The 25,254-nt window shown below is 40.9% G+C and overlaps 1 protein-coding gene across 2 annotated transcripts in view; it reads right to left on the bottom strand.

The window, feature by feature from the left end:
- LOC141777743 (contactin-associated protein-like 4) overlaps nt 1–25,254 on the bottom strand; it is a 149,309-nt gene that overhangs the window by 39,124 nt on the left and 84,931 nt on the right. For both annotated transcript variants that reach the window (XM_074652265.1, XM_074652264.1), the window contains exons 11-17: nt 22,254–22,360; nt 19,462–19,581; nt 17,939–18,139; nt 10,585–10,747; nt 8,672–8,799; nt 6,751–6,921; nt 1,965–2,183 (exon numbers count right to left, since the gene is read on the bottom strand). In XM_074652265.1, coding sequence (XP_074508366.1) covers nt 1,965–2,183; nt 6,751–6,921; nt 8,672–8,799; nt 10,585–10,747; nt 17,939–18,139; nt 19,462–19,581; nt 22,254–22,360 — 1,109 coding nt within the window. The remainder of the gene's footprint in view (nt 1–1,964; nt 2,184–6,750; nt 6,922–8,671; nt 8,800–10,584; nt 10,748–17,938; nt 18,140–19,461; nt 19,582–22,253; nt 22,361–25,254) is intronic.

Below are 25,254 nucleotides of genomic sequence, written 5' to 3'. Positions count from 1 at the left end.
AATGCCTCTTGTAACTGTGCACCGCTCAAATACTTTGTTTCACTGAGGAATATTCACAGTGCAGAAGCTAAAGAGGCTCAAACTTCTGTTCCACTCGGACTTTAAGAGCAGAGACGTTAGACATCTGTAAAGCCAAACTGAGAGAAGAATATTAATTTCATTAATCTGTTGTCCTAAAGCTGTTCGGAAATATGAAATCCATTAGCAGTCTTTATAGTTAGAATTATTATCAGATCTAAACCCAACTCATGTCAGCTCATATCCTTTAACAGGATGTACTTCTTTCTTAGGTTGTCTTTAACAGGCTGTTTAACAGATGGACTTCACTAGATAGAACTTTGTGGTTTTGGTGCTTCTGTGTAGTTTGTGTTGGAGTCTGAGTCTGAACAGCGTAGCCACACGCGAGCGCGCATGAGACACCGACCCGGATTGATTTATACGTGTAAGAAATTACAAACAGTCCCTTTAAAGTTACCCAATGAAGTTTTTGACCACTAGTAGCGTTATGGAGCAATGATCTTAAAAGTGGGTCCCCATTTTGTCAGTAACTCGTATACGCAGGTTACGTGACAGTCCGCATGCTACTCCAATGATCGACAGTCGGTGGCTGTAACCAACACATTCTCACTACCACTACTTTTTGGACGTACCGGGGACAGCGTGTCAATATACATTTGTTACACTCATTGTGTTCTTTCGAAATACACTTCCTTTTTCACAGGAAGTTAGGTCTAAGCAACACAGCCACTTAGGTAGGGTTAGGTAACGGTCGTGGTGGACATTAATTTCACTGACTAGCGACTCATGTGCCTCACAGGACCGATGATACCGCCGAGTAAAGGTACACGAACCCCGGTCTCCTGGATGAAAGTCTTGTGTTGTTTGGCCCACTCTGGGCTGACTCACGCTATTAATACGTCACTTGCTCTGACTGTCGAATACCGCTGCAGTGGGTTTACATTTGAGTTAGTTGAAAGCCCGGTTCTTAACATACTGTTGCAAAAGGCAACGTCTGTTTTCTGATAACGAGTGGCGCTGCCCAATCGGCAGTACTTGACGAGTTGGGAGTGCGACCTGGTTGCTGTAACGAATGTTTTATGAGGGATGAAAAGCATTCAACACCTTGGGGTGGATACACACAATAAGTTTTGTTGAGAAACCGTGGATGTAAACATAACTTTGTTTGAACAAAAAACAGGGTACAGGGTACCTTTAATCGTTGTCTGTCTCTGTAAAGTAAATTATTTTGAGACTTGACTCGACTGTGAACCAGTTTGTAGGAATATAGGCCCACAGTCCAAAGACATGCAGGTTCATTGTTGACTCTAAATGTCCCGTAGGTGTGAGCCCTGTGATAGTCTGGCAACCTGTCCAGGGTGTACCCCGCCTTTGCCCTGTGTCAGCTGGGATCGGCTGAATAGGATAAGCGGTTACAGATAATGGATGGATGGATACTCCCTTGTAAAGATGTCTAAATGCAATAGAGAGCATGTAAATGACTTGTTCTCTACAAAACCTTGAGTAACAAGTCTATGCTTTTTTATGGAGTACTTCTGCCTGATGTGAACTTGGGAAAGAAACAGAGTTTTTCTGCCGGGAAAGACTAAAAAAAATATTTGATGAAAAGTTTTGTGATCGAGCTGCTGACTTCAGGAGGAGCTGCAGAGACAGAAAGCACTGAACTACTGCTTCTTTGGAGTGCGATAAGAGAAAAAAGGCAAGTATGTGTAGAAGTTACTGCCTGAGAGACAAAAAGAGACTGTTGTTCCAGTTCCAGAGGACTTGAGAAAGGGCCTTGAACCCACCAGCACTGAGACTAATGAGGCCAACATTCACACAGAAACTCCCTCTCACATTTGTACTATTTATAAGAGGCTGTTTTAAAATCAAACAGTCCCTTATAGCAGCGTGAAGCAACAAAATAATCGGACTACGGAGAATTAGTAGAACATCACGCTCCTGACCTATGAACAGCTGGCTGTTGAGCTGCAAGTGGAGGTGTCCGTCAGCAGGAGCCTCCTGCGTGGCGGCGGGAAGTTCATCCAATCGAAGCAACGCCTCCTTGACGTTTCGCTCAGCCCGGACTCGATGCCACCGGTTGTCGTTCAGCGGCACGCTCGACTCCACGTGAACCTCCAGCGGCCCGTTGCCGACATCGAAGGAGAAAACTACCTGAGTGGAGGCTGACAAAGGGAGAGATGGGATGGCACGGAAGAGAGAGGGATAAACAAGGACGGTGATTGAGAAATAGAGGGCGATGAGAAAGGAATGGGACATAAGGAAGTATGAAAACAGAATAAAACATGAATCTACTGTGTGAGTCATACATTGTCAGACCAACCAGTTTCACCACATATCTTACCGATTGTTTGCCAAACAAAACACTATGCAATTACTCGGTTGCCTGATGAAGCAGATGTATTTTATCGTGTAAAGATATTTTCCAAATCAAACTAAAGATTCTGATAATACAGTTTTTTGATGAAACTGTCACAACAACGTTTTTTATTCCCCACAGAACCAAATTTAATCAAGGTGATAAATTCAGATCTGTCAATCAGCCAGATTAATTTTCTATGAAATGTTCGGGTTTTTTTCTTGGATGAAAGACAATCTATTATGCCTATTTTCCGTTTGCATACTTGGCGTTTCAGGCAGTTCAGCAGCAGTGTTTCTGTGGGGGAGAGTAACTCCCTTTGGTGAGGACTTTGGGCTTTATAACTTTACAGACCTTTAACATGCACGGGAAAAAAACGATATAACACACTAAAGGAAAGGGAAAAAGCATAACATGTCCTCTTTTAAGCAAAATCTAAAAAGGTAACAGTTGTATCTCTAATAAAAATGTTAAACTTTACAAAAACAAAATGTCTCAGAATGGCAACCAAATGGAGATGGGATATTTTCTTGCTATTGTTTGGACAAAAAATCTCATTCACTGCTGCTTTTAAGGAGACAATTTACATTTAGTTTTCACCAGTCTCTTCTCCTGGACAAAGAAGGCCACCGACCCCACACCAACATTTAATTTGTGCAAACAGGACACGTCTGAAGCCTCTGAATTAATGAGAATGAGACTCTGCTGAAACCTCACTTTGTGATTCAGGCTGAAGGAGGCAGGTGTTTTTATTTACATAAAAAGCTGGCATGAAATTCACTTAATAGCTGCATATTTTCACCCAGTTCTTACAGTCCATCTAAGACCTGCCAATGCCACAAATGGGAATAGAGGCAGGAGCTTTAACAAGCAGGTAGGTTGGACTGAAGTGTACGGAGACCAAACAAGCAGACGGGAGGGTGGAGGGGCGGGGGGCGGGTGGGTTGGGGGGGGGGGGGGGGGGGGTGTAGGGCTCCCTGGAATGTAGTTTAATGACTCCTTCGCAACAGAACAACAAACACAAAAGCCAACAGAGCTTCTGCTTAGGCACACTGGGTTCAGCTCTCACAGGATAACAACAAACAAAAGACTAGAGAGTCTGGCAAGACGTTATGTACTGATTAGGAGGAAGAACCAGACTGTGCAGTGCTTCTTTGCAGACTACTAGACAAGTTCTTTATTTCAGATGAGCCGTGCAATATAGAAATCAAAGGGTGACTAATTATGATATCATTTTCCTGATAATAATTTCAAAAACACAGCTTTTTACAGCAAGTGTCCATCATATCCTGTCGTGATATACAGAATAAGTGTCTCCATTGTGGGTATGTTATTTTCATATATCAGGCCATTTCTTTATGTATTATTGCTCATATTGTATTGATAAAGAACCCAGGAATCTGAAAACTGACAAAGTGCATTTACTCAAGTACTACAAGTACTAGTTCTGAGGTAAAGTTATTGTATGGTATAGGTCAGGGGTCAGCAACCTTTACTATCAAAAGAGCCATTTTAGTAAAAAAAAAAAAGAAAAAAATCTGTCTGGAGCCGCAAAACATTTGAGCATTGTGATGAAGGTAACACAGTTTATAGTCTAAGTATATAGTATATACGTCTAATGCAGTGAGGGCCAAAGTGTAAATGTACTACGGAGTATTAGGGCCACATTGAGGGAAAAACATGAGATTTCCAGAATAAAGTCATTATATTACGAGAAAAAAGTCATAATATTACGAGAATAAAGTCATAACTTTACGAGAAAAAAGTCGTAATATAACGAGGATAAAGTTATAACTTTACGAGAAAAAAAGTCGTAATATTGCGAGAATAAAATCATAACTTTACAAGAAAAAAAAGTCGTAATATTAAGAAAATAAAGTCAGAACTTTACGAGAATAAAAGTTGTAATATAACGAGAATAAAGTCATAACTTTACGAGAAAAAAATAAAATAACACATAAAATTACTACTTAATAATATTATGACTTTATTCTCGTAATCTCAGATTTATTTTTTTTCCTCAATGTGGCCCTACCACTCCGTTGTACCATCATACCATAGACCTACAACAATGATAAATTAAAATTAAAATGTAAACAAAAAACAGTTATTGATTTCCATTTTTAAAAATCCACAGGGAGCCACTGGACAGGAGCTATAGAGCACCAGAGCTGCAGGTTGCAGACCCCTGGTATAGGTAAATGCTATGACAGGAAATGCATCATCATCAGATGCATATTGCCATATGTTACACTACAGCATAGAGCTTGACACTTCAAACACTACAGAATTAAAATGCTACTCAAATTTTAAAGGGGACATATTGTGCTCTTTTCCAGGTACTCTCTCCAGAAAAAGTCCAGTCTGCTCTGATTGGCTTGCGAGAAAAATATGGTGCACCTTTGCAAAGGTAGTTCTCCGGCCGTGGGCGATATATTCTAATGAGCCTGCATGTGACATAGGAAGGGGAGCCAGATCTGACTGGCTTGTTGAATCACATATTTTCTGATAAGCAGCCCCACAAAAACTGACTGGGTTGTCTTATTTCACAGTTGGTGGATTGGTAGACACTCCAGATACCCAAATGTATGAACAAGTGAGTTTTTCATGATATGTCCCCTTTTAAAGGCCATTACGCACACTGAGGAATTAATCTATTTTAAAATGCCTTATTTTGCTTCTTCTTTTTTTACTGATCTGTTAAAACTTATAAACTTTAATTTTGTAAATTTTTACTTTTACTTTACTTTGTTTTTTAGTATTGCTTCAAGAATATTTCTTCCACCCCTGCCTTAGAAAAGTTTCCCTCTGAGCTCCAGAATCATGAGTCAGGACCACGGCCAGCGCCTCGGCTCTGCTGCTGCACTGTTTCAGCACCACGGACAGCACCTCAATGCTGACTGTCTCGTCTTCTTCCTCTCAGCTAGACTTCGTCTGTTCTCTCCACCAACAGCAAACGATTTAAGAGAGTGCAGGCAAAGCACACCATCATCCTTTATGTTGTGCTGGTGGAAGGTGAGGATGTATTGCAATGGGAATACAGCGCGAGATGAAGCACTATCCCAGCATCCTGCAGTAACTTCATAAAGAAATTGTTCTCAGCCTCGGTGTTGCAAAGCGATCTGAGGCAGCCGGCAACAGAGCAGCAGTATTCCGAGCTGGAACAACCACGCTGACAATGATTTCCCCGAGGAGAGACGCTGTTGGTGCAGCAGTGTCCCTGTATTACATTCTCTGTGTGTGTCCCTTCAAATCCTATTTTCTAAAACAACTTCCTCCAAAAATGCAACACAAAAACAACCACAGAACAGCAAACTGAACTAAACTAAGAAGGTAAAGTGAGCCATACAAGCCGTTCTGAATGACACACACCACTGCTGCATATAAATACCTCAAACCATCCGCAACACTGTCATAACCATATAAGCACAAGGACACCTTGTTGGGTAATACAGCTATATTTTAAATGACACAATATATGGCAGGCTATAAACATACATCTCACACCCGGCCACATTTCCATGGCACCCATAAACCAAATAACACCCTGTTGGTTAATACTGTCGTAATCTAAATGACACACTATGGGGCCCATAAATATGCGCATTACACGAGAATCAATCAACAGGAATTAATGGAGGGTCATGGCTGAAATGTTCCTGAGAGTTCATAAAACAACTGTCAAATTAAAAACAAGGGTATAAAAAAAATAAAACCCTGCAATGATTATGAGTTCCCTTTTTATGGATTTCACCTTGGTCACATTTTATTTGTTGTGTTGTGAATGCAATGTTGTCCCTATGTGGGCCAGCAGACGTTATTCACAGCGGCGCATGCAATGGATTCAACCGCGTTCTGTGTGGGAAGGAAAGTGATCGGAAAACAACGAGCAATGCAACCAAGAGCAGAACAAAACGTTGGAGACAAGCAGCACCAGAAGAAAACACAAACTCCATACAAACCAGCCTGTCAATAAAAAAAAACTACACAGCCAGTTTCATCCACCGTCAAAAGTTAAGGGATAAATGAGGGAAAATGTTGCTGTACTATAAAACACTTTAATCCCAGCACTGGGGAACACATTGTAAGGATACAAGCAGAGTGATATAATGAAGTAAAAGAATAAAAAAGGAACAAATTTATCTAAAAATCAGATTAAGAGTGAAAAAAATATACATTTATGTAATGTATAACAATATACTCCAAAGTTTCCTTCTACTGCATCTTCTAACAGCATCACTAGTAGACCAATACATAGGAATAAAAGAAGCGTTTTAGTTTGGCTCCAATTCTAAAAATAACCATAAAGGGCTTAAAGGACACACACACACACATCCCCTCTAACTGTTTCATTTCCTCCAGCTCCTACTCACAGCTCAGTTCGATCCGGATGAAGTCTTTGATGCCCAGGTTTTCCAGGAACACACCAGACGAGGCCGTGGTTTTAAACAGGAAGGAGATGTCTGCGCTCAGCTCTCCGTGGAAGGTGGGGAAGTGGAGGTACGACGTCTCCTTGTCGAAAAACGCAGCGTTCCAGAAGTTCTCTGAGAAACACGATGATGAAAACTCAACTGTCACGATCTTTTAAATAGAAATCAACTCAGACACAAATGAGCCAACCTGTTAAGTTAATTAGCTGAAAACAAGTGTGCAGTAATTCTGGCTTTGCTTTGACATTTGTGTCAAAATATATTAATTTAAAAACTGCAATTGCAAAACATTTTAAGAGGAAAGAGAGTGTTAATATTGTAATGTTGCCCAGTGACAGGCTGACAGCTGTAATAAAAACCTTTTATAATCTCCAGGTTTTTATTTTTCAGACAGTACTTAAAGGGACTGTTTGTAAGAATCAGAAATGTCTTCTTAACAGCGACACCTGTGGCCGTTAAGTCCTGTTGCTCGCGCTTGTGCTCGCTCTACATAGACATGAACGAGCATCGCTCAAAACAGTGAGGAGACACACGTCAGCTAAAAGGACAATATCACTCTATATTTCAGCTGCTTGGCAGTAATGTTAGCTGAGCAGACGAAGGTCTCTCCATGAATCACTGCTGATCCTAGTGTTGGCTTTTCCTGCCTCAGCCTCCCGACCGCGGCCGGAGGGAACAGGGGAGACACCGGAGTTTTGGTCGGAGACGATAACGTTTCTCTCTGCGGAGCCCCGTCACTTCACAAGACACGGGAAACCTCTGTTGGTCTGGAGGAGCTGCAGCAGTTATTTCTGCACAAACGTCCACATTCACTAGATATTCTCAGAAATAAACCAACTCTTCTACATCTCCGACTGCAGCCAACACTTTTTAACAGACGGGCTTCACTAGATAGAACTTTGCGGTTTTGGTGCTTCCGTGTAGTTTGTGTTGGAGTCTGAGTCTGAACAGCGTAGCCACACGCGAGCGCGCATGGGACACCGACCCGCAATGATTTATATAGTAAGAAGTTACAAACAGTCCCTTTAAAGGAATAATTCAAGATTTTATATGGATTTAATAAACGAGACATAATGTGTTAAAGGTGCAGTGTGTAAAATCTGGTGGTATGTAGCGGTGAGGTTACATTTCTCCCGTGTGCCAAGCGTGTAGGAGAACTACGGTGGCCGACACGCAAAAAACTAAAAAACTTGAATGGCCCAATCTAGAGCCAGTGTTTGGTTTGTCCGTTCAGGGCTACTGTAGAAACAAGGCGGCCAGCTCGGTGAAGAGGACGCATGTAGTATGTACTGTATATATAAAAGGCTCATTCTAAGGTGACGAAAACACAACGATTCTTAGTTTCAGGTGATTATACACTAAAGAAAATGTGCTAATTAATGTTATCTTCCATTTCTGCCAATAGATCCTCTTAAATGCTGCACGCTGTTCCTTTAATGTGTTAGTGAACTTTAGAGATGCTGGTAGGTGGATTTGGACCGAGCCAGGCTACTGTAGCTGTTTCCAGTCTTTACGTTATGCTTAGCTAATTGGCTGCCGGCTGTAGCTTCGTATCACACAGACAGATATGAAAGCGGTATTGATCTACTCATCTAACTCTCTTGCCAAAATAGCAAAGACGAGTATTTCCCAAAATGTTAAACTATTGTTTTAAAAGCATCACTGTGCCTGAAATAACTGAACTAGAAGGTTATTATGTGATGAAAACTGAAGACTGTGTGTTGTATGAGGATTTAGTTTTTCAAACAAAACCAGCATTTGTTGTTGGTGACAAAATAAACAAGCGATAAGAGTAATTTCCATAATAGGAGAGTTTCTGTCATCATGTTGTAACAAGACACCTGGAGAACTGGGCTGGACTTACTGTCTCCATGACAACGGAGCGGCCCCACCCTGTAGGCGGCCTCTGACCCCGGCCTCTGGATGTCACCCAGCACCAGCGACCTGACAGGGAGGCTCTCCTCATGGGTGAGCAGGCCCGAGTCCTCAGCCCTGCAGGGAAAGAAAAGTCGAAGAGGAAGAAATAAAAGTTGTCGATTGAGCAGGAGATGATGGAGAAAAAAGGAGATGAAGAGGTGGAGAGGAGGATCAGGACAATATAAATATGGAGAAGAAAAAAAAAGGGGGGATGTAGAGGAACAACAAATACACTTTAATGAACTCACAAAGCCCAAACTGTGATCATTTGCTTGCATCAGCGTTTTTTTTTTTTGTCACTCTAGTGACAATATTACACGTTGTAACTAGCTGATGTAAACATTGCAGTGAGTAGGTGCAATCTCTCTGGGACCTATTTATTCCTGAATTATAGCCATCCTGACAGTCAACATCCATCCCCAGCAGTTTTTGGAACAGCTACTCCCAAAAGCAAGACACCTCCTGTCCATTTACGCCCACACGCAGCTTCACGAAGATAATCCGCCTGTTAGCCTTGCTGCTGAGGAAAGTTGTGTATTAAAAATACATCCAGGACTGGAAGGACTGGAAACGGGGAGTGTACACAGCACTTTGTGAGTGTGATGAAATATTGAAGAGCGGCAGCTCCGGTCTGTAAAAATAGTCGGCGTTGCACAAACAGTTTGCACTGGGAAATGGTACAAGACAGGAAGGCGAGGGCAGGATTGCTTACAACACGAGGAAAGGTTAAAATGGTTTTATTTTTGTTTTTTTCCCATCTGCTCAAATTATTCCAGTCGATTTGTTGTTTGCTTTCATCGCCAAAGTTACAAGACACTGTTAGCACTCATGTTTAGTATTCTAGAAGAAGAAATAAAGAGCAAAAACTACATCTCAATCATCAGAAGAAGACCTCTGTTTACTATCAGGGGGACATCTTATTCTAGCATCATGGGGTTGCCACTGCATGAAAGTAATACAATCACAATGAGGTCTAATTGCCAAAAAATGTCTCTTTCTATTGCAACCCTGTCTCCTACAAATGAACGTCCCCAAACAACTAAACTGCATTTTTAATTACGTTTGGAGGGAAACGTATTTTCTCAATTTTAAACAGTTTTAAACACATGGTTAATGTTGTAAATAGAAACAACACAAAAAAAAAAAAATGCAACAAAACTACTTGGTTACGTTTAGTAAAAAATATCATAGTCACGTCATAGTTAGGAGACAGCTGCTTTCTATACAACTTCTTTTTTGTATGCATGATATAAATAAAAAAATGTCAACACAAATTCCTTTCCTCACTTCTCTTTACGCTTTAAAATATGATTCTATCTTTATTTACACAACTATAAAATCTATGTTTAGATCGATTTTTTTTTCATGCAACGACACCAACAAGGTGTGGCACTAAAATGACAAACTAGCAAGAACACTTTTTTTTTTATTTTTTAGGAAAGTGTATTACTGAACAAATTGCTAAATACTATTTACTTATGTTGAATTCCATTGTCTTTACTGCCTGGAAATCACTGCATTACAAGGCAGTCGTCATCATCTTGTACCAGTTATTAAACAAAAATTCTCAGAAGTAATACCACCACAGATTTAATGGTATATAGCTGCATTTATATACAGATTACTGACTAAATTGTCCTCCATGTTCAAAATTACATACAATATTGAACAACGGAGCATTTCGTCTTTCTATTTACTGGTCTCCTGTTTCTTTTCTTTTTTTTTCATGAAACATGGTGGCAAACTGATGGTAGATTCTTGAACTTAAATATGTAAACTTATAGAAGCAAGATACTCTGGAAAAAAAAGTGTATAAATGTGGAGAAAAATATACAAAATTGTGTTTATTGATTTCAGTACCACTCCATGCGGTCGGCGTCACAGTTGCAGTAGTGTTGTGGGTCCACACAGTCGCCCTGCAGGCCGCAGACACACTGCTGGCTGCCTGGCTGAGCTCCGCCCCAATAAGTCTGGACACGACCGGGTCCGGGACCACCGAGCCACCAGCTGAATGGAGAGCCCTCTGAAACACACACACAACCAACAACAACTGATGCATACATCATATATGAGAGAACTTCTGTTTCAATTAGAGTCTTATTATTTCGTTAAACACAAGCCCCCAGGAAGAGCGCCGGGCTTTAAAGCAAATTTCCGTAGTGGTCAAACGGCGGTACTACAACTTCCGAGTCCGTCACGTGATGCCATTGAGCCCAAAAATACTTTTTCCCATAGACTTCCATTGGGAAAGAGATGTCTGTAAATCAGCGGTTATTTTTTTTAGGAGGTAAATCAACTTCCCAGTATGAACACTTGATAAGCCCCTATTTAAATCATTAGGTCCTAAAAGTTGTAATTTCCTTTCCTTCGTTAGTGTGAATGTGCCCCAGACCGAGGGCTGGGAGGCGGAGTTAAAGAAAACGCTACCCGCCTGCTCTATGGGCCCGATAGAGTGCTCCTGGATGACGTATACCAGGAAGTTACCATCCCCTGGTTTCCTCGATAAAAATCCAATGGGATTTGTCCATTGGGTTTTGGATTATTGCAGAAAATAAACTCTGTGGCAAACACACCTTTTTGATACTAACACGTTTTGGTCAGCCAGATAATCTCATCAAATGAACACCACTTTTATGATTTTTGAAGTGTAAATGCAATCGGCAGAAATTCAAAGCTAACGGCTATAAACGAACTACACCATGGTAGCATGAACGCAAGTATACATAACGAGGCTGTAAAGATGACATTTAGAAGTCTCATTTAGCCACTTGTTAGCAATCGCCTTGTTTAAGACACATTAAGGCTTCAAAATTCATGAGTGGGGTATTTATTGATGGTTTTTATGTTATATTATGTTATGTTATATTTTATGTCGTAGAACAAAATGTTAAAATCTCTTAACCTTGTGTTCACCACAGATCTCATTTCAGGCATCTAACTAAAAACCCATTGACTTCCAGACGAGGGAACCGAAAGTGCTGAAATGCTTACTCATCTCCGGGTTTTAGGACTCATTCCTGCAGCAACTCTATAGATGCGGAGGATCGTCGGACGATCCGGTACTTGTGCCACTGAGCGATTCTCATAGGAATGAACGGGAGCCTGACTCCAATGCTGTATCCAGTTCTCTTAATACATCCAGGGTTCAACAGTGTGTTTTCACTCTTTATCCTCACACAAATAAACTTAAAAAAAACCAACCAAGAAATGTGTGCTGAGAGAAAACGAGTAAAAGTGCTTTACTGTATAAAAGAAAGGATATTTACTTCTTCCATTTGACCAAAACAGAAATGTATTTAATGTAGAATATAACTGTTTCACCAGGTTTGGCTTGGTAATATGTGAGACTTGTCATTCATTTAAACACAGTAGCTCTTATGAACATCATACGATCTCACACTGAAACAGCATGTACAGCACAAACTGAGCATTCAAAGATGATAGACATATTTCTCTTCACTTCCCCCGAGAAAACAGTATATCTTGGCTCTCACAATGAAACTGAAAACTTTTTGGCTATGAAATAAAAATGTCTGCTATTGTGTACTGTGAGCATCAGTAATATGAGGACATTGTGAGTTGGGGTCAGGAAAGGTCCATCCATTTCCTCATTCCCAAAAAAAATCTATAATATCCATCTACATTGTTTTTATTTTATGTATTTTGCTGGAACTTCTCTTCTGCGCAACACAAGCAAATTTGTCTATAAAGTCAAGATGGCGCCAGCGGTGTGGCCGGCCGTCTGCTGCTGTCAGTTGTGTTTCTGTTTCTGTGGTTTCTGTCGCTTGTCACTAAAAATGCCGACTCTCTGCTGTTCTATGATCGCCAAGCGCTCCTCTCTATCCGACTTGCCAGTGAAAAAATATAAAAGTTTGACTTCAGGGGACATAAAACTCCTCTTCCCCCGTTCCTATCGGGGATACCTAATGACCTCCTCCAAGCTCCGCTTCCGCGCTCCCGGAGGAGACGCCGAGGCAAGCGCAGAGGGCTGCTGGTGAAAATGAAGTCCTTTGTGGCAGTGTCCCCCGGGAGTTTTCCTCAAGCCTTTTCAGTGGATTACGGCTCAGATCCTCGCCATTTTGCTTCCTGGCGTTCTCTGGATCATGTATACACCTGGCTGGTACCTGTTGCTGGTGCAGATGAGGGGACCTGGATCCCCAGCCTTCGCTCCCCTCGCCTACGCAGAGGTGAGGTGAATCCCCATAACCTTTGACCGCTGGGTCGGGCACCCCGAACGGCTGCTGGCTCATCTCCAACCAGGATGGCCTTGGTGAATGCTAGATCACTAGTTAACAAGACATTTATTGTGAATGACTTCTTCCCGTGGACTGGATTTTCTGTGCGTGACGGAAACCTGGCTCGGCGTCGGTGAGTTAAGTTCCTTCTCCGAACTTTTGCCGGCGGATTGTACATATTTTAACTGTCCGAGGACCACTGGACGAGGAGGGGCAGTAGCCACTACTTTTAAGAAACGTTTTAACTGTCGGCAGCTATCTCCAGACTCCTACTCCAGCTTTGAACTGAACATGTTTGTGTTGGATCAATCTCACCCAGTACAGTGCGCTGTGATTTACCGACCACCTAAATATAATAAGGACTTCAACAACGACTTTTCTGATTTCTTAGCAGGTCTGATTTCCATCCAGGTAATCATAAACAGTAGCCCAGCCTCTGGTGTAGTTCCAGCTCATTTTAAACATGCTGTTGTGCAGCCACTTTTAAAAAACACAACTTGGACATCTCAGTCCTCTCCAATTTTTGACCACTTTCCAAACTCCCCTTCCTTTATAAAGTCTTGGAGAAAGCTGTTTTTATTCAACTTCAAACTTTTTTAGACACAAATGGCATTCTTGAGGTGTTCCAATCTGGTTTTAAAGCACTTTACAGCACTGAAACTACCCTTTAAAAGGTTTTTAATGATCTTTTATTAACTGTTGATTCTGGCGATTCAGCCATTCTTATGCTTTTAGATCTCACAGCTGTTTTCGACACAGTGGACCACAACATTTAAATTTCTCGTCTGCAGCACTGTGTTGGTTTAAAAGGTACCGCTCTTAAATGGTTCAGTTCTTACCTGGCTGACCGTAGTTTTTCTGTATGCCTTGGTGATTTTACATCCTCCTCAGCCCCTCTCCCATGTGGAGTCCCCAAAGGCTCTAAACTTGGTCCGATTTTATTTTCCTTGTACATGCTTCCCCTGGGGTCCATTATTAGAAAGTATGGAATATCCTTCCACTTGTATGCGGACGACACACAGCTGTACCTGCCCTTGAAAAAGAATAACTCAAACTCTTTGGGCACATTGCTAGCCTGTCTCAAAGACATCAAAGACTGGATGGCTTTACATTTTCTCAAGCTCAATGACAACAAATCTGAAGTTATTAATTTTGGACACAATGGAGGCAGAAACGACCCCAACATGGACCATTCCCCCCTTGAACCTTTTGTCCTTCCTATGGTAAAGAATATAGGGTTTTTAATGGGAAAGGATTTTAAAATGGACACAAAAATAAACTGTTGTGAAATCAAGTTTTTTCCAACTGCGGCTTTTATCCAGGGTTAAGTCCTTTTTATCTTTTAATGATTTTGAAAAGGTTATGCATGCTTTTATCACCACACGTCTTGATTATTGTAATTCACTTTACGTTGGTGTTAGCTGAGCCTCTTTGTCTCGCCTGCAGCTTGTTCAGAACGCGGCAGCTCGTCTTTTAACTGGTACACGTAAATATGAGCACATCACCCCAAATCTGGCTTCTCTTCACTGGCTCCCTGTGCGTTTTAGGATTGATTTTAAGATTTTATTAATCGTTAAATGGGCAAGCTCCAACTTATCTCCCAGACCTTTTAAAACCACAAGCTCAAGTGACCGAGCCTTTTCAGGTGCAGCTCCAGAGCTCTGGAATGCTCTGCCTCCACGTGTTAGGCTGTCCCCCACACTGCCTGTTTTTAAATCAAACCTCAAAATGCACTTTTATTCCTTGGCTTTTGGCTCGACATGAGAGTTAACTCTTTTAATCCTTTTTCCTTTCCTATTGGTCTTAATGCTTTTATTATTTTAATGCCCTGTTGGTTTTAAATTAGTCTTAGTGTTTTATTGTGTTGTTTTTATGTTTTTATGTTTAACTGTACAGCACTTTGGTCAACTTTTGTTGTTTTTAAATGTGCTTTATTAATACATTTGGATTGGATTAGATTGGATTGGATGTCTGTTGTGAAGAGCAGAGCTGTCTGAGGAGGAGCAGGATGTGGGAGCGTGGCTTGATCAGAGCCTATAAATGTGGGATTGAGCTCAGGTGCACTACCTGCAGCAGAACCCATGGCTCTCTAGTGGCAGCAATTGTTTGTCTGAGGGAAATATGAAACTCAGCATTGCTTGTGCCAGCCTCACCTGCCACACCACCTGTTTCTACATTAAATCACACTTGGAGTGAACTCTTCTGGTGTTTCATTGTGCCTGACTGCACAACCATAGTCTTCATCATAGCACCTGGTAACAGCATACCCCCAAACAGTCCTGACTGATTGAATATTCTACAGTGTCCATAAAAACTGTCTGGACATTGTTGCTCTCAGCATGTACTGCTCTTTTCTTGTGATGTCCGTGTATAGACTGCAGCTTTTTAAACAATTACACCTTATTGCAAGTGATGAAAAATGAAAAATGATTATAATGCATGAGATATATGTTGAATGTATGTAAGCAGAATTATAATCATGAATAGTTTCCTGTCCACTTTGTCATAAGCTACATTAGCCACGAGTAAAATGCAGGCGGCAACCTCTGAAAAGTCTGAGAAGTGAAGCCAAAGCTGCAGAGCCTTAAACCTGCATTCTTTCTAACAGCCAGCAGGGGGCGACTCCTCTGGTTGCAAATTAGAAGTGATTGTATAGAAGTCTATGAGAAAATGAGCCTACTTCTCTCTTGATTTATTACCTCAGTAAACATTGTAAACATGAGTTTATGGTCTCAATCACTAGTTTCAAGTCTTCTTCAATACAGCTTGATGTTCATTTAGTAAATCATGGTCCCATTTATAGTCAGATAGACCATAAAGCAGGGGATGCTTCAGGGCAGGGCTACCTTGTGATTAACAGGTTGCTACCACGGCGTTGTACGGTCTGGGAGTTGTCCGTGTTTTTGTCCCTCAACTTTAACCCTTTCACAGTGTGTTTTCACTTCATGAAAGTTATTTATAACCTTTTGGTAGCCTAAAAATGTCTTATTCAGCATTCAGTTGTACTTAGCTCCACCCTCTCATGTCTATAATTCTACAATTTCCTTTAGCGGACGCTTTTGCCCAAAGCTACGTACACCTGAGAGTTCGTACAACACAAGCAAGGATCTAGGTAGGAGGGAACAACGTGAGTAAGTGCCAACAACAGCTTCAAGTCCGATCGGACGCAGGTGCCGACAGGGTGGATAGAAGCAGATTTAATTTTTTAACGTTATCAATATCATCATCATGAATATCATTGTCATCAACATCATCACTAGCATTAATGTCATAAGGTGCAGAGGTGTTCTGGTTGCAAAAAAACAAGATGGCGGTCGCCGAACTCAAGGTTTCATGATGGCAGTACACAAACCAATGGGTGATGTGACAGTGACTACGTCCACTTCTTATATACAGTCTATGGTAAAATTTCATCATAAACATTGTTCTTAACAGCATCACGGTAAATAGACCTTTTTCACAGAAGATATTTTGACTTGTAAACTAGGAAAAGCGATGGTTTGATTTCAGGGTCCTGGTATTGTGCATGCTGGCTCACTGTCACCTTCACTGAAACACTTGAATAGAGCAGAGCCATCCAACGTTAATGTCTGCTGTGATAAAGGCCCATTAATGACTTGATTGAGACAAACAGACACCATGAAAATGTTTGAAAGACTAACTTAAATTGGACTCAATCTGAAAGAAGGAGACATTTAAACAAATCGTACACAATCCATTTGTCTGTCTCACTGGTAAAAGGGAAGAAAATCCTTGGAACCTGATTAAGTTTAGAGCAATGAGTGTTTGTCTGGTAGAGCGAGAAAGATGTGTGGAGCCACGGGGAGTTTTCTCCAGAGGTTTTTGTTTTTGTACAAAATACCTCATAACGCATTCAATTCCATTCAAAGACAGCAAAACACGTAAAACAACTACCCGTACGGTTCGGTGAGTACAGCTTGAATAAATCAAGTCCTTGTTGGAAAAGAAAAACACTACTCGTATATTTTACCACCTTGAAGATGATCTTTTGTTTTGCCTTCGCATAGTTTGAGTTAAACCTTTTCTTTTGCGGAAAGGACATTTCACATAAAACGCAGAGCCAGACTACGTCAAGAGGCTTCAAGTAAAGCTGGGCATACACAGTACAATTTTAGCCTGTTTCTGGCCCGAATTTTGAGCTTTACGACTCATGTTGGAGTCGGACTGAATTTCAGCTTCGTTGGGTGTTGTTGGTCGTTCTGTGTGCGGGCAGGACCGAAGACCGATTAACTCCAACACAAAGTCGAATGAATTTCTGACTTTCTGAAATTTTAGTCAACCGTCTACAGGCTCTCGCACAGTGGAAGCAAAGCCACGAGCCGATTCCCCAACATCAATGCCTTTTTCTACTTTTTTTACAGTAATCAGATTGTAGCTCAAGATAACAATGTACAATAGATGTCTATAGTAAATGTAGCTAGCATACCTCCAATTCTCTCTGCAAAATGGACAAGCCATACTGTCCACATCTTTCTAGCCACCTGCGAGTCCAATAACGCCAGCGTCTCTTTTTTTTTAGACGTTTCAGCTGACAGGATGGCACACATTATCAAAGCAGCACGTTTCTGCCTTGTTAGCCACGTGACCCGTACAGACCTCTGCTAGCAAACACACTTTCACTGCCTCCGAGCTGTCAAACAAATCTTTATTGGCAATTGTGAACAGCCAGAACGGCCCGCAGCAGCCGACAGGCCGTGTTTTTTTTTCTATTTTACACGTAGAGTGTGAGTACTCAGGTCATGGCTGACAGCCGGACCGAAAAGTGTGAACACATAAATCGTGATCTTTGGCTTTACATCACAAACGATCTAATCGTACTGTAAGAGAAGGAATTACAACATTTGGAGAATGGTACAGTGTATGCCCAGCTTTAGGCGTCTCACTTTTTCTGGTTTGAGGGAAATCTGAGTCAGGATGGTCAAAGAGCCAGCTAAACAGATAAACAAGCAGGCCTTTACCTGGAGTGTTGAGGATGCGGGACTTCCTGCAGTGGTAGGACAGTTCCTGTTCACAGTACTCTGATTGGCTGATAATGGCCAATAGCTGCTCCTCTTTAGTCGAGTAGTCAAAGTGAATTGAATGCTGGTTAACTCCTGGAGACGGTCGGACTCTGGTCAGCTCTGTGTTGTTGTGCTGGATCACCATCCATGTGTTCTCCTCTGTACAAAGACAGACAGACACAAGAAAACACAACCGTTACTATGATGAGAAGTTCACTATCTGATCAAATTAACTTTGGCTTCTGCCTTCAACTTGGTGGGCTGAAGATCAGGAAGGGAAGTTAACTATCTTATAAGTTATCTGATTTTAACTTTGAAAAGTAACTTATTTCTATTTCACCTTTTTGTGTTAAAGGTCCAGTGTGTAGGATATAGGGGGATTTATTGGCAGAAATTGAATACAACATTCATAACTATGTTTTCACTAGTGTATAATCACCTGAAACTAAGAATCGTTGTGCTTTCATTACCTTAGAATGAGCCTTTTATATCTACATAGAGAGCGGGTCCTCTTCACGGAGTCCGCCATGTTGTACCGCCATGTTTCTACAGTAGCCCAGAACGGACAAACCAAACACTGGACTTTACCTGAAGGCCACCATAGTTCTCCGACACGGAGAGGGAAGGCTGAGTGGATGGGTATTGTGTCGGATACAATCTGCCACCTCACCACTATATGCTACTTAATCCTATACACTGGTCCTTTAAAGTAATAAAAACCCCTGCACACTCTCTCACTTACTGCTAGTATATTTATTCATTTACAACGTTTTGGTGTGCTCAACCTTCGTCAGGTATATGGGAATTCTCCAAAACAGTTCGATACTGTATATATACATAGATGCTGGCTAAATTATCCAATCAGAACACAACAGAAATGAGTTTAATTGTTTAAAACAATTTGAGGAAACACTACCATCCAGGTAATTAGGTAAAGACGGCATTATTTTCTTCTTTAATACATCATACTATCAAAGGACTAGACGATGACAGAGGTAAATAAAATATGCATAATAAATCTTACAATTGTATCATACATAGAGCATTTCACTATGGCATGTATATCACCAAAATATCCTGTCAAAGAATTAGAAAATTACTATTCAAATTTAAACAATTATATAAATCGTGTGGAGTACTGATGCAGATGGTGAGAAAAATGCATACGAAGAAAGGAGAGAAAAATAAAGTGAACAAAGCTCTTTATCGTCAATATACAAATGATATAAAGCACCAAGACATATACAGTAGACAGGGAGATGAATGTGATAAGAGAAAGAGTGAGTGTTGTAGAAAACAGGGGATGGAAGACAAAGTGGATCAGAGCGTGATGAGAGGAGCATCATCATTTACAATTATGTAAATGTTAATCATAATAAACATTGAGTGATGATTCAAGGAAGAAGGGGAGTGTGTGTGTGTGTGTGTGTGTGTGTCTGTGTGTGTGTGTGTGTGTGTGTGTGTGTGTGTGTGTGTGTCACCTGTCATGTTGCAGTAGACCAGCTGCGGTTTGATTGGTCCGCTGCCGTCCACGTCGATATAAAAATGTCCCGACGTGTTGCCGTTGTGTTTGTACGCCTCGCAGGACTGTTCGTACACAGCTGGGAGGAAAATAATGAGATCAGCTCAACATGAATCACATCAGAAGGCAGAGACACACAGGAGCTGAGGGGGGACGGCACACTGTGGAGGATTATGGGTGCTGCCACCACTCAATCACCGTCTCATAACCAGAGTGAAGACAGTCATGTTAAGTTTTATTTCTGCAGCAGCGTCCCCCAAAGTAAAGATTAATCCAACTGGAGAGGACAGTAATGACTGATGGGAGAACGAGGGCTCAATAAATAAAACTTTAGACCTTTATCAGCCCTGCCTCTTCCTCTCTGTCTCTACAAGTCTCCTGCCCTCCTCACACACACACCAGTCGTCCTCTGCAATCAAAGAATCGAGCCCCTTCGAGTCAAATCCATATCTCGAGGTTCCCACACTCTGTTTACCTGTTTACCTTTCTTCTTATTCATCATATTCACTCAGTGTGGTCAGGAAAGGTTTCCACACAAAACATCAACTATAAAATCTTTTGGTTTGAAGGATTTGCCTCGAAGGGATCGGCACAGAATCGGTACAGTAGATCTGACCAAAGCTAACGTCTCTGCTGCGGTTTAATTTATTCATTCAGTATTTGGCAGTTTAGTCACGGCTACAGTCTCATTAACCTTCATCATATCACTCACATACAAACAGGTTTTATAAACATTCTGCAGTGGAGGAGGCAGGGGGGGAATACCCGGGCAGGCATCACATGAAGGAGTTGTTTTATTTTAAAAAATGTCCCCATACAAAAACTAAAACACTTTTTTTTGGGTCTGTCATGACTCAAAATTTGCCACCCCTACACTAAAGGTAAAATCTGTACAACTGTAATTACTGAACAATATGGCTGGTAAGTGCACCTGTGATTGGCAGATTGAAGTTCAAACTGTAAACTGAGGCTCTTTGCCATTTGGAACTGCCAGCTTGAAAAGTCTCTTGAATACCCTTGACAATATTATGAACTGACATGTTCCTAAAAGCAGCAACAAAGGAAACTCCTAGCAGTCTCCAGGCTGCTTCATTCATTCATTTTTCTTCCCTTTAGTGTTTCGCTGTAAGTGCTATTGCTGTTACTTTTCTACCTTAAGTCATACAGTATTTGTTGATTTTCTTTTCAATTTGCCCGTAAAAGTAACTGTATGTAAAAGGAAACTCATTATCAGCCTTTCTTGTTCTCACATTTTGCCTCTCACTTGATTCTAATTCGTATCTGTCAAAGCTCTCTAGCTCTTGCTCTCTCTCTTTGTCTAAATCTGTGTCCAACCACGTCTCCGAGAAATTACATTTATGTGCTACAAATCTGCAACAGCAAAAACATTTTGGAGGCAAAAGCATGCTGCTCGAATTATGTTTTATATCGACATAATCATCAATCAACAAAACATCTGGCTACCACTCATGCATTACAGTTTCCACTCGTAGCAACTGAAGCATGATTCATGTTTTTTATGGTTATTTTAGCACCTGGTTAAAGTCTTAAAGGTCTTAGTTAAATCCTGAAAAATCAAAAATGATTGATCATTCCAAGGGCATCAAATACCGACACTTTGTCACGGCTGTCGGCGTTAGTTACCACCACGGTAGAAGACACACCGTGCTTTCCATTAACTACAATGTAAACCCATCCGTGGCAACAGTAACCGCTCAGGGAAGGTGCTGTGGTGACGTAGTTTAAAGAGCCAAAGAGACACACACAGGGCAGGTGGGAGGTGAGGTGGATGGGCCCAACAATCACAAGGCTTTCATCCAGGAGGCCGCTGTTTGCGTCCCGTGCGTTACGTTTCACATTGACCTTGCCATCAGCTGTTTGTTCATGTCCCGTGTTCACAATGTCAAGTCACATTTTCAATATACAAACAAAGTAAGTTTAAGCCAACCATGTAGTTTTTTTTTCCTAAACCTAACTAAGTGGTTTTATTGCCTGAACCAAAGTGTTTTTTGTTTAATTCACAACATTAAGAACGGGTTTATTGAGACCGAAAACTGACAAAGCGTCAGTAAGTGACAAGTTGGGATGAGAACGTGTTGGTTATTATCACATGTTGATGCCTTGTGTTGTGTCGAAAACAACTTTTAAAGTGGCCGTAGGCAGTATATTTTTGGCATCATTGGGCAAAATCTCCATAATAACCTTTCAGCATATTGTAATTCAAGTGTTCTGAGAAAAAAACTAGACTTCTGCACCTCATCATGGATCTGATGTCAGGCTTTAAAAAAATCTATCCCATGACGGGAAACTTTGACCAATCACAGGTCATTTCAGAGAGAGAGAGCGTTCCTATTGGCTGTGTTATGGCTGGTGGGCGGTGCTTAGTATTTCCTCAGCAGATCTCAACATGGCTGTCGGGTCACAAACTTTATAATTTTACAGCTAAACAGTACACTACAAGATGATTCTGAGAACATCTGAGGAGAGAAATAGGCATTACAGTAACATAATATTGATTCATATTTGATCAGCGCTGCCTAGTTTGACCGTTTGGTCGGAGTTTGCGAGTGATTTACAGCTGTCTCTCATAGACGGCAGCTGGACGGCAGACTCCAGATCAGCTCTGATCAGTTGTTTTCCCCCCGGTCGGTGAAATCTTGGAGATGCCGTTAGGAGGTCATTGGTGGCTGACAGCACTCTAGTGGTTTAATCTGGCCCTACTGTATATGTGTGTGCTGATGTTTGACTTACAGCTGTGGCAGGTTGCCCCGCTGTAGCCGCTCTCAGAGCAGTTACAGTGGAAGACGGTCCAGGACTGACTGCAGCGGCCGCCGTGCTCACAACGACTGGGAGAACACCTGAGAGAGAGAGAGAGAGAGAGAGAGAGAGAGAGAGAGAGAGAGAGAGAGAGAGAGAGAGACAGAGAGAGAGACAGAGAGAGAGACAGACAGAGAGAGACAGAGAGAGACAGAGAGAGACAGAGAGAGAGAGACAGAGAGAGAGAAACGTCGGCAAAGTTTCTATCCTGATAGACACATTTGTGGGAGGAACTGGAAGGTTTTATTTTTCTTGTCAAGACAAGACAAAGAAAGAGAAACACATTAATATATATTCTTTTATACATTCTGAGACAGCAGATTTGAAAAATCCATTTGCTTGTTTTGGCAGCTTGAACATTTGGAAACAATTCTGTAGAGTTTCCTGCCAAAAACATTTCAAAGGAGACAAAAGCAGTCTGTGCCAAAAAACACCTTTCATCCATTATTGTCTAGAGAAGTAAACTTTTTTTTTGAAAACCAGCTGAAACATCTTTTTATGTTTTCGCTGAGTCATTTATATTACGATGAGCGAGTAGGCTCAGTGTGTAAATGGACACAAAACTGTCCAAAAATGTTTTTTTTCAAACTCTCACAAAGTGTGCTTGAAATAATTTTCAAAATTAGTCTGTTACATAAAGTGTTTTCATTAACTTTACTCAAGCATATTTGTTTAAATGTCCAAATGTGTGTGGGAGGGGCACGAATAATGTAAATTGTGGAAAGAGACAATATTTAATCTTTAATATAGGAGGAGGTCATATTTTCCATTTAGGCAACATGTTGTGGGAGGAATTGGAAAAAATCTGTCTTGGTCTCTTTTGGAACCCCTTTTCTGACAAACATAACATTATTTTTACCCAAAAGGATTGCTTCCATGGCCGACTCCTTCAATTCACAGACACACACACACAGATGCTAAAACATGATAACACCCACTTGACTCCGATCCAGTGTCATCAACATTTCTCACTTCTACCTTTGTGAATGTGCAAAATGTGTTTGTGTGTGTTGTTTTTTTGCGGGGGCTGATAGTCTGCACGATTCTGTTAAAGGTCCCATATCGTGCTCATTTTCAGGTTCATACTTGTATTTTGTGTTTCTACTAGAACATGTTTACATGCTTTAATGTTCCAAAAATCTTTATTTTCCTCATACTGTCTGCCTGAATATACCTGTATTTACCCTCCGTCTGAAACGCTCCGTTTTAGTGCATTTCAATGGAATTGCCACAGAATTGCGTTGCTAGGCAACAGTTTGGGTCCATGTGTACTTCCTGTCAGCTGATGTCATTAACATACACTGCAATAGGAAAAAAACTGGGACACATTTAGAATGTTTACGTTTAAAAAAGTGTATTGATCTAAACATTGTAGATTTGTGACATCACAAATGGACAGAAATGAAATGGCTTGTTTCAAACCCAAAATTTCTGAATACGGGCTGTGTGTATTTCTCTGTATATTGAGCGCTTCGATACTTTCACACTATTTATATAGCACTTAAACCTGTTTTATAATATAAAAGACATGAACATCTCACTTTTTACAATATGGGACCTTTAATATCATAATATCAAGAATTTTTTGTTTTGAATGTAAACGTATGTGACAGTGTTTGAGTGTGTGTTTGGCCAAACCCAGGCGGGAATATTGAAGAGAAAACAGATGACTGAACTGAGGCTGCAACCTCCCCTTTATTTAGATACAAGCGCTGAATCAGCAGCCTGCTACAGTGTGATTTTGTTTTTCATCCATTCATCTCCACACCACTGTGATCTAAAGTGAGCTGTTTACTAGGGCTGTCAATCGGAAAAAATATTTAATCACGATAAATCACAAATTAATCACACATACATTAACCACACATATTTTTTTAATCTGTTCTAAATGTACCTTAAAGGGAGATTTGTCAAGTATTCAATACTCTTATCAACATGGGAGTGGGCAAATATGCTGCTTTATGCAAATGTATGTATATATTTATTATTGGAAATCAATTAACAACACAAAACAATGACAAATATTGTCCAGAAACCCTCACAGGTACTGCATTTAGCATAACAAACATGCTAAAATCATAACATGTCAAACTGCAGCCCAATAGGCAACAACAGCTGTCAGTGTGTCAGTGTGCCAACTTCATGATTATCATAAAGTGGGCATGTCTTTAAAGGGGAGACTCGTGGGTACCCATATAACCCATTTACATTCACATATCTGGAGGTCAGAGGTCAAGGGACCCCTTTGAATATGGCCATGCCAGTTTTTCCTTGCCAAAATTTAGCGTAAGTTTGGAGCGCTATTTAGACTCCTTGGCTACAAGCTAGGATAAGGTTAGCACCAATGGATTCCTTAGGTTTTTTCTAGTTTTATATGATACCAGTATCTTCACTCTAACTCTGAGTCTGAGCCCGCTACAACCTAAAATTCGCAAGTTGCATTAATGCGTTAAAGAAATTAGCGGCGTTCAAATTAATTTGCACGTTATTATCGTGTTAAATTTGACAGCCGTACTATTTACACATTAACTTTGAACCTAAACTATTGCTGCCTGCTGCTGTCTTATCCTTTATGTTGAATTTTAGTGTGCTAGTAGTGATATCTGTCTATCTGTTAGAAACATTAACAGATATGATTCTTGGGGCTGGCGTTCATTTCTTTGTTCAGCCATAATGATGAAGAAGATGCATGTTTAAGATAAAGAAGAGACAGGAAAAGGAGAAGGAGAGAGGGAGACTTGACTTCTTCCCTCCTTTAATAAGACATCAGGCACCAGTCACAACACATTGTATACCACACAGAAAAAGAAATAGAAGAAATAAACACCCCTCCCCCTCAATACACACACACACTCCAGGCGCATTTACACACACCACCACCTCACACATATATCATGAAAACATAACACTGATAGCTCCTGACAACCATGCAGTT

This window comes from Sebastes fasciatus, chromosome 11 (assembly GCF_043250625.1).
Source record: "Sebastes fasciatus isolate fSebFas1 chromosome 11, fSebFas1.pri, whole genome shotgun sequence".
NCBI classification, from domain to species: Eukaryota; Metazoa; Chordata; class Actinopteri; order Perciformes; family Sebastidae; genus Sebastes; species Sebastes fasciatus.
The sequence above is the reverse complement of the archived record's forward strand: the minus strand, read 5'-3'. Positions and strand labels throughout refer to the sequence as shown.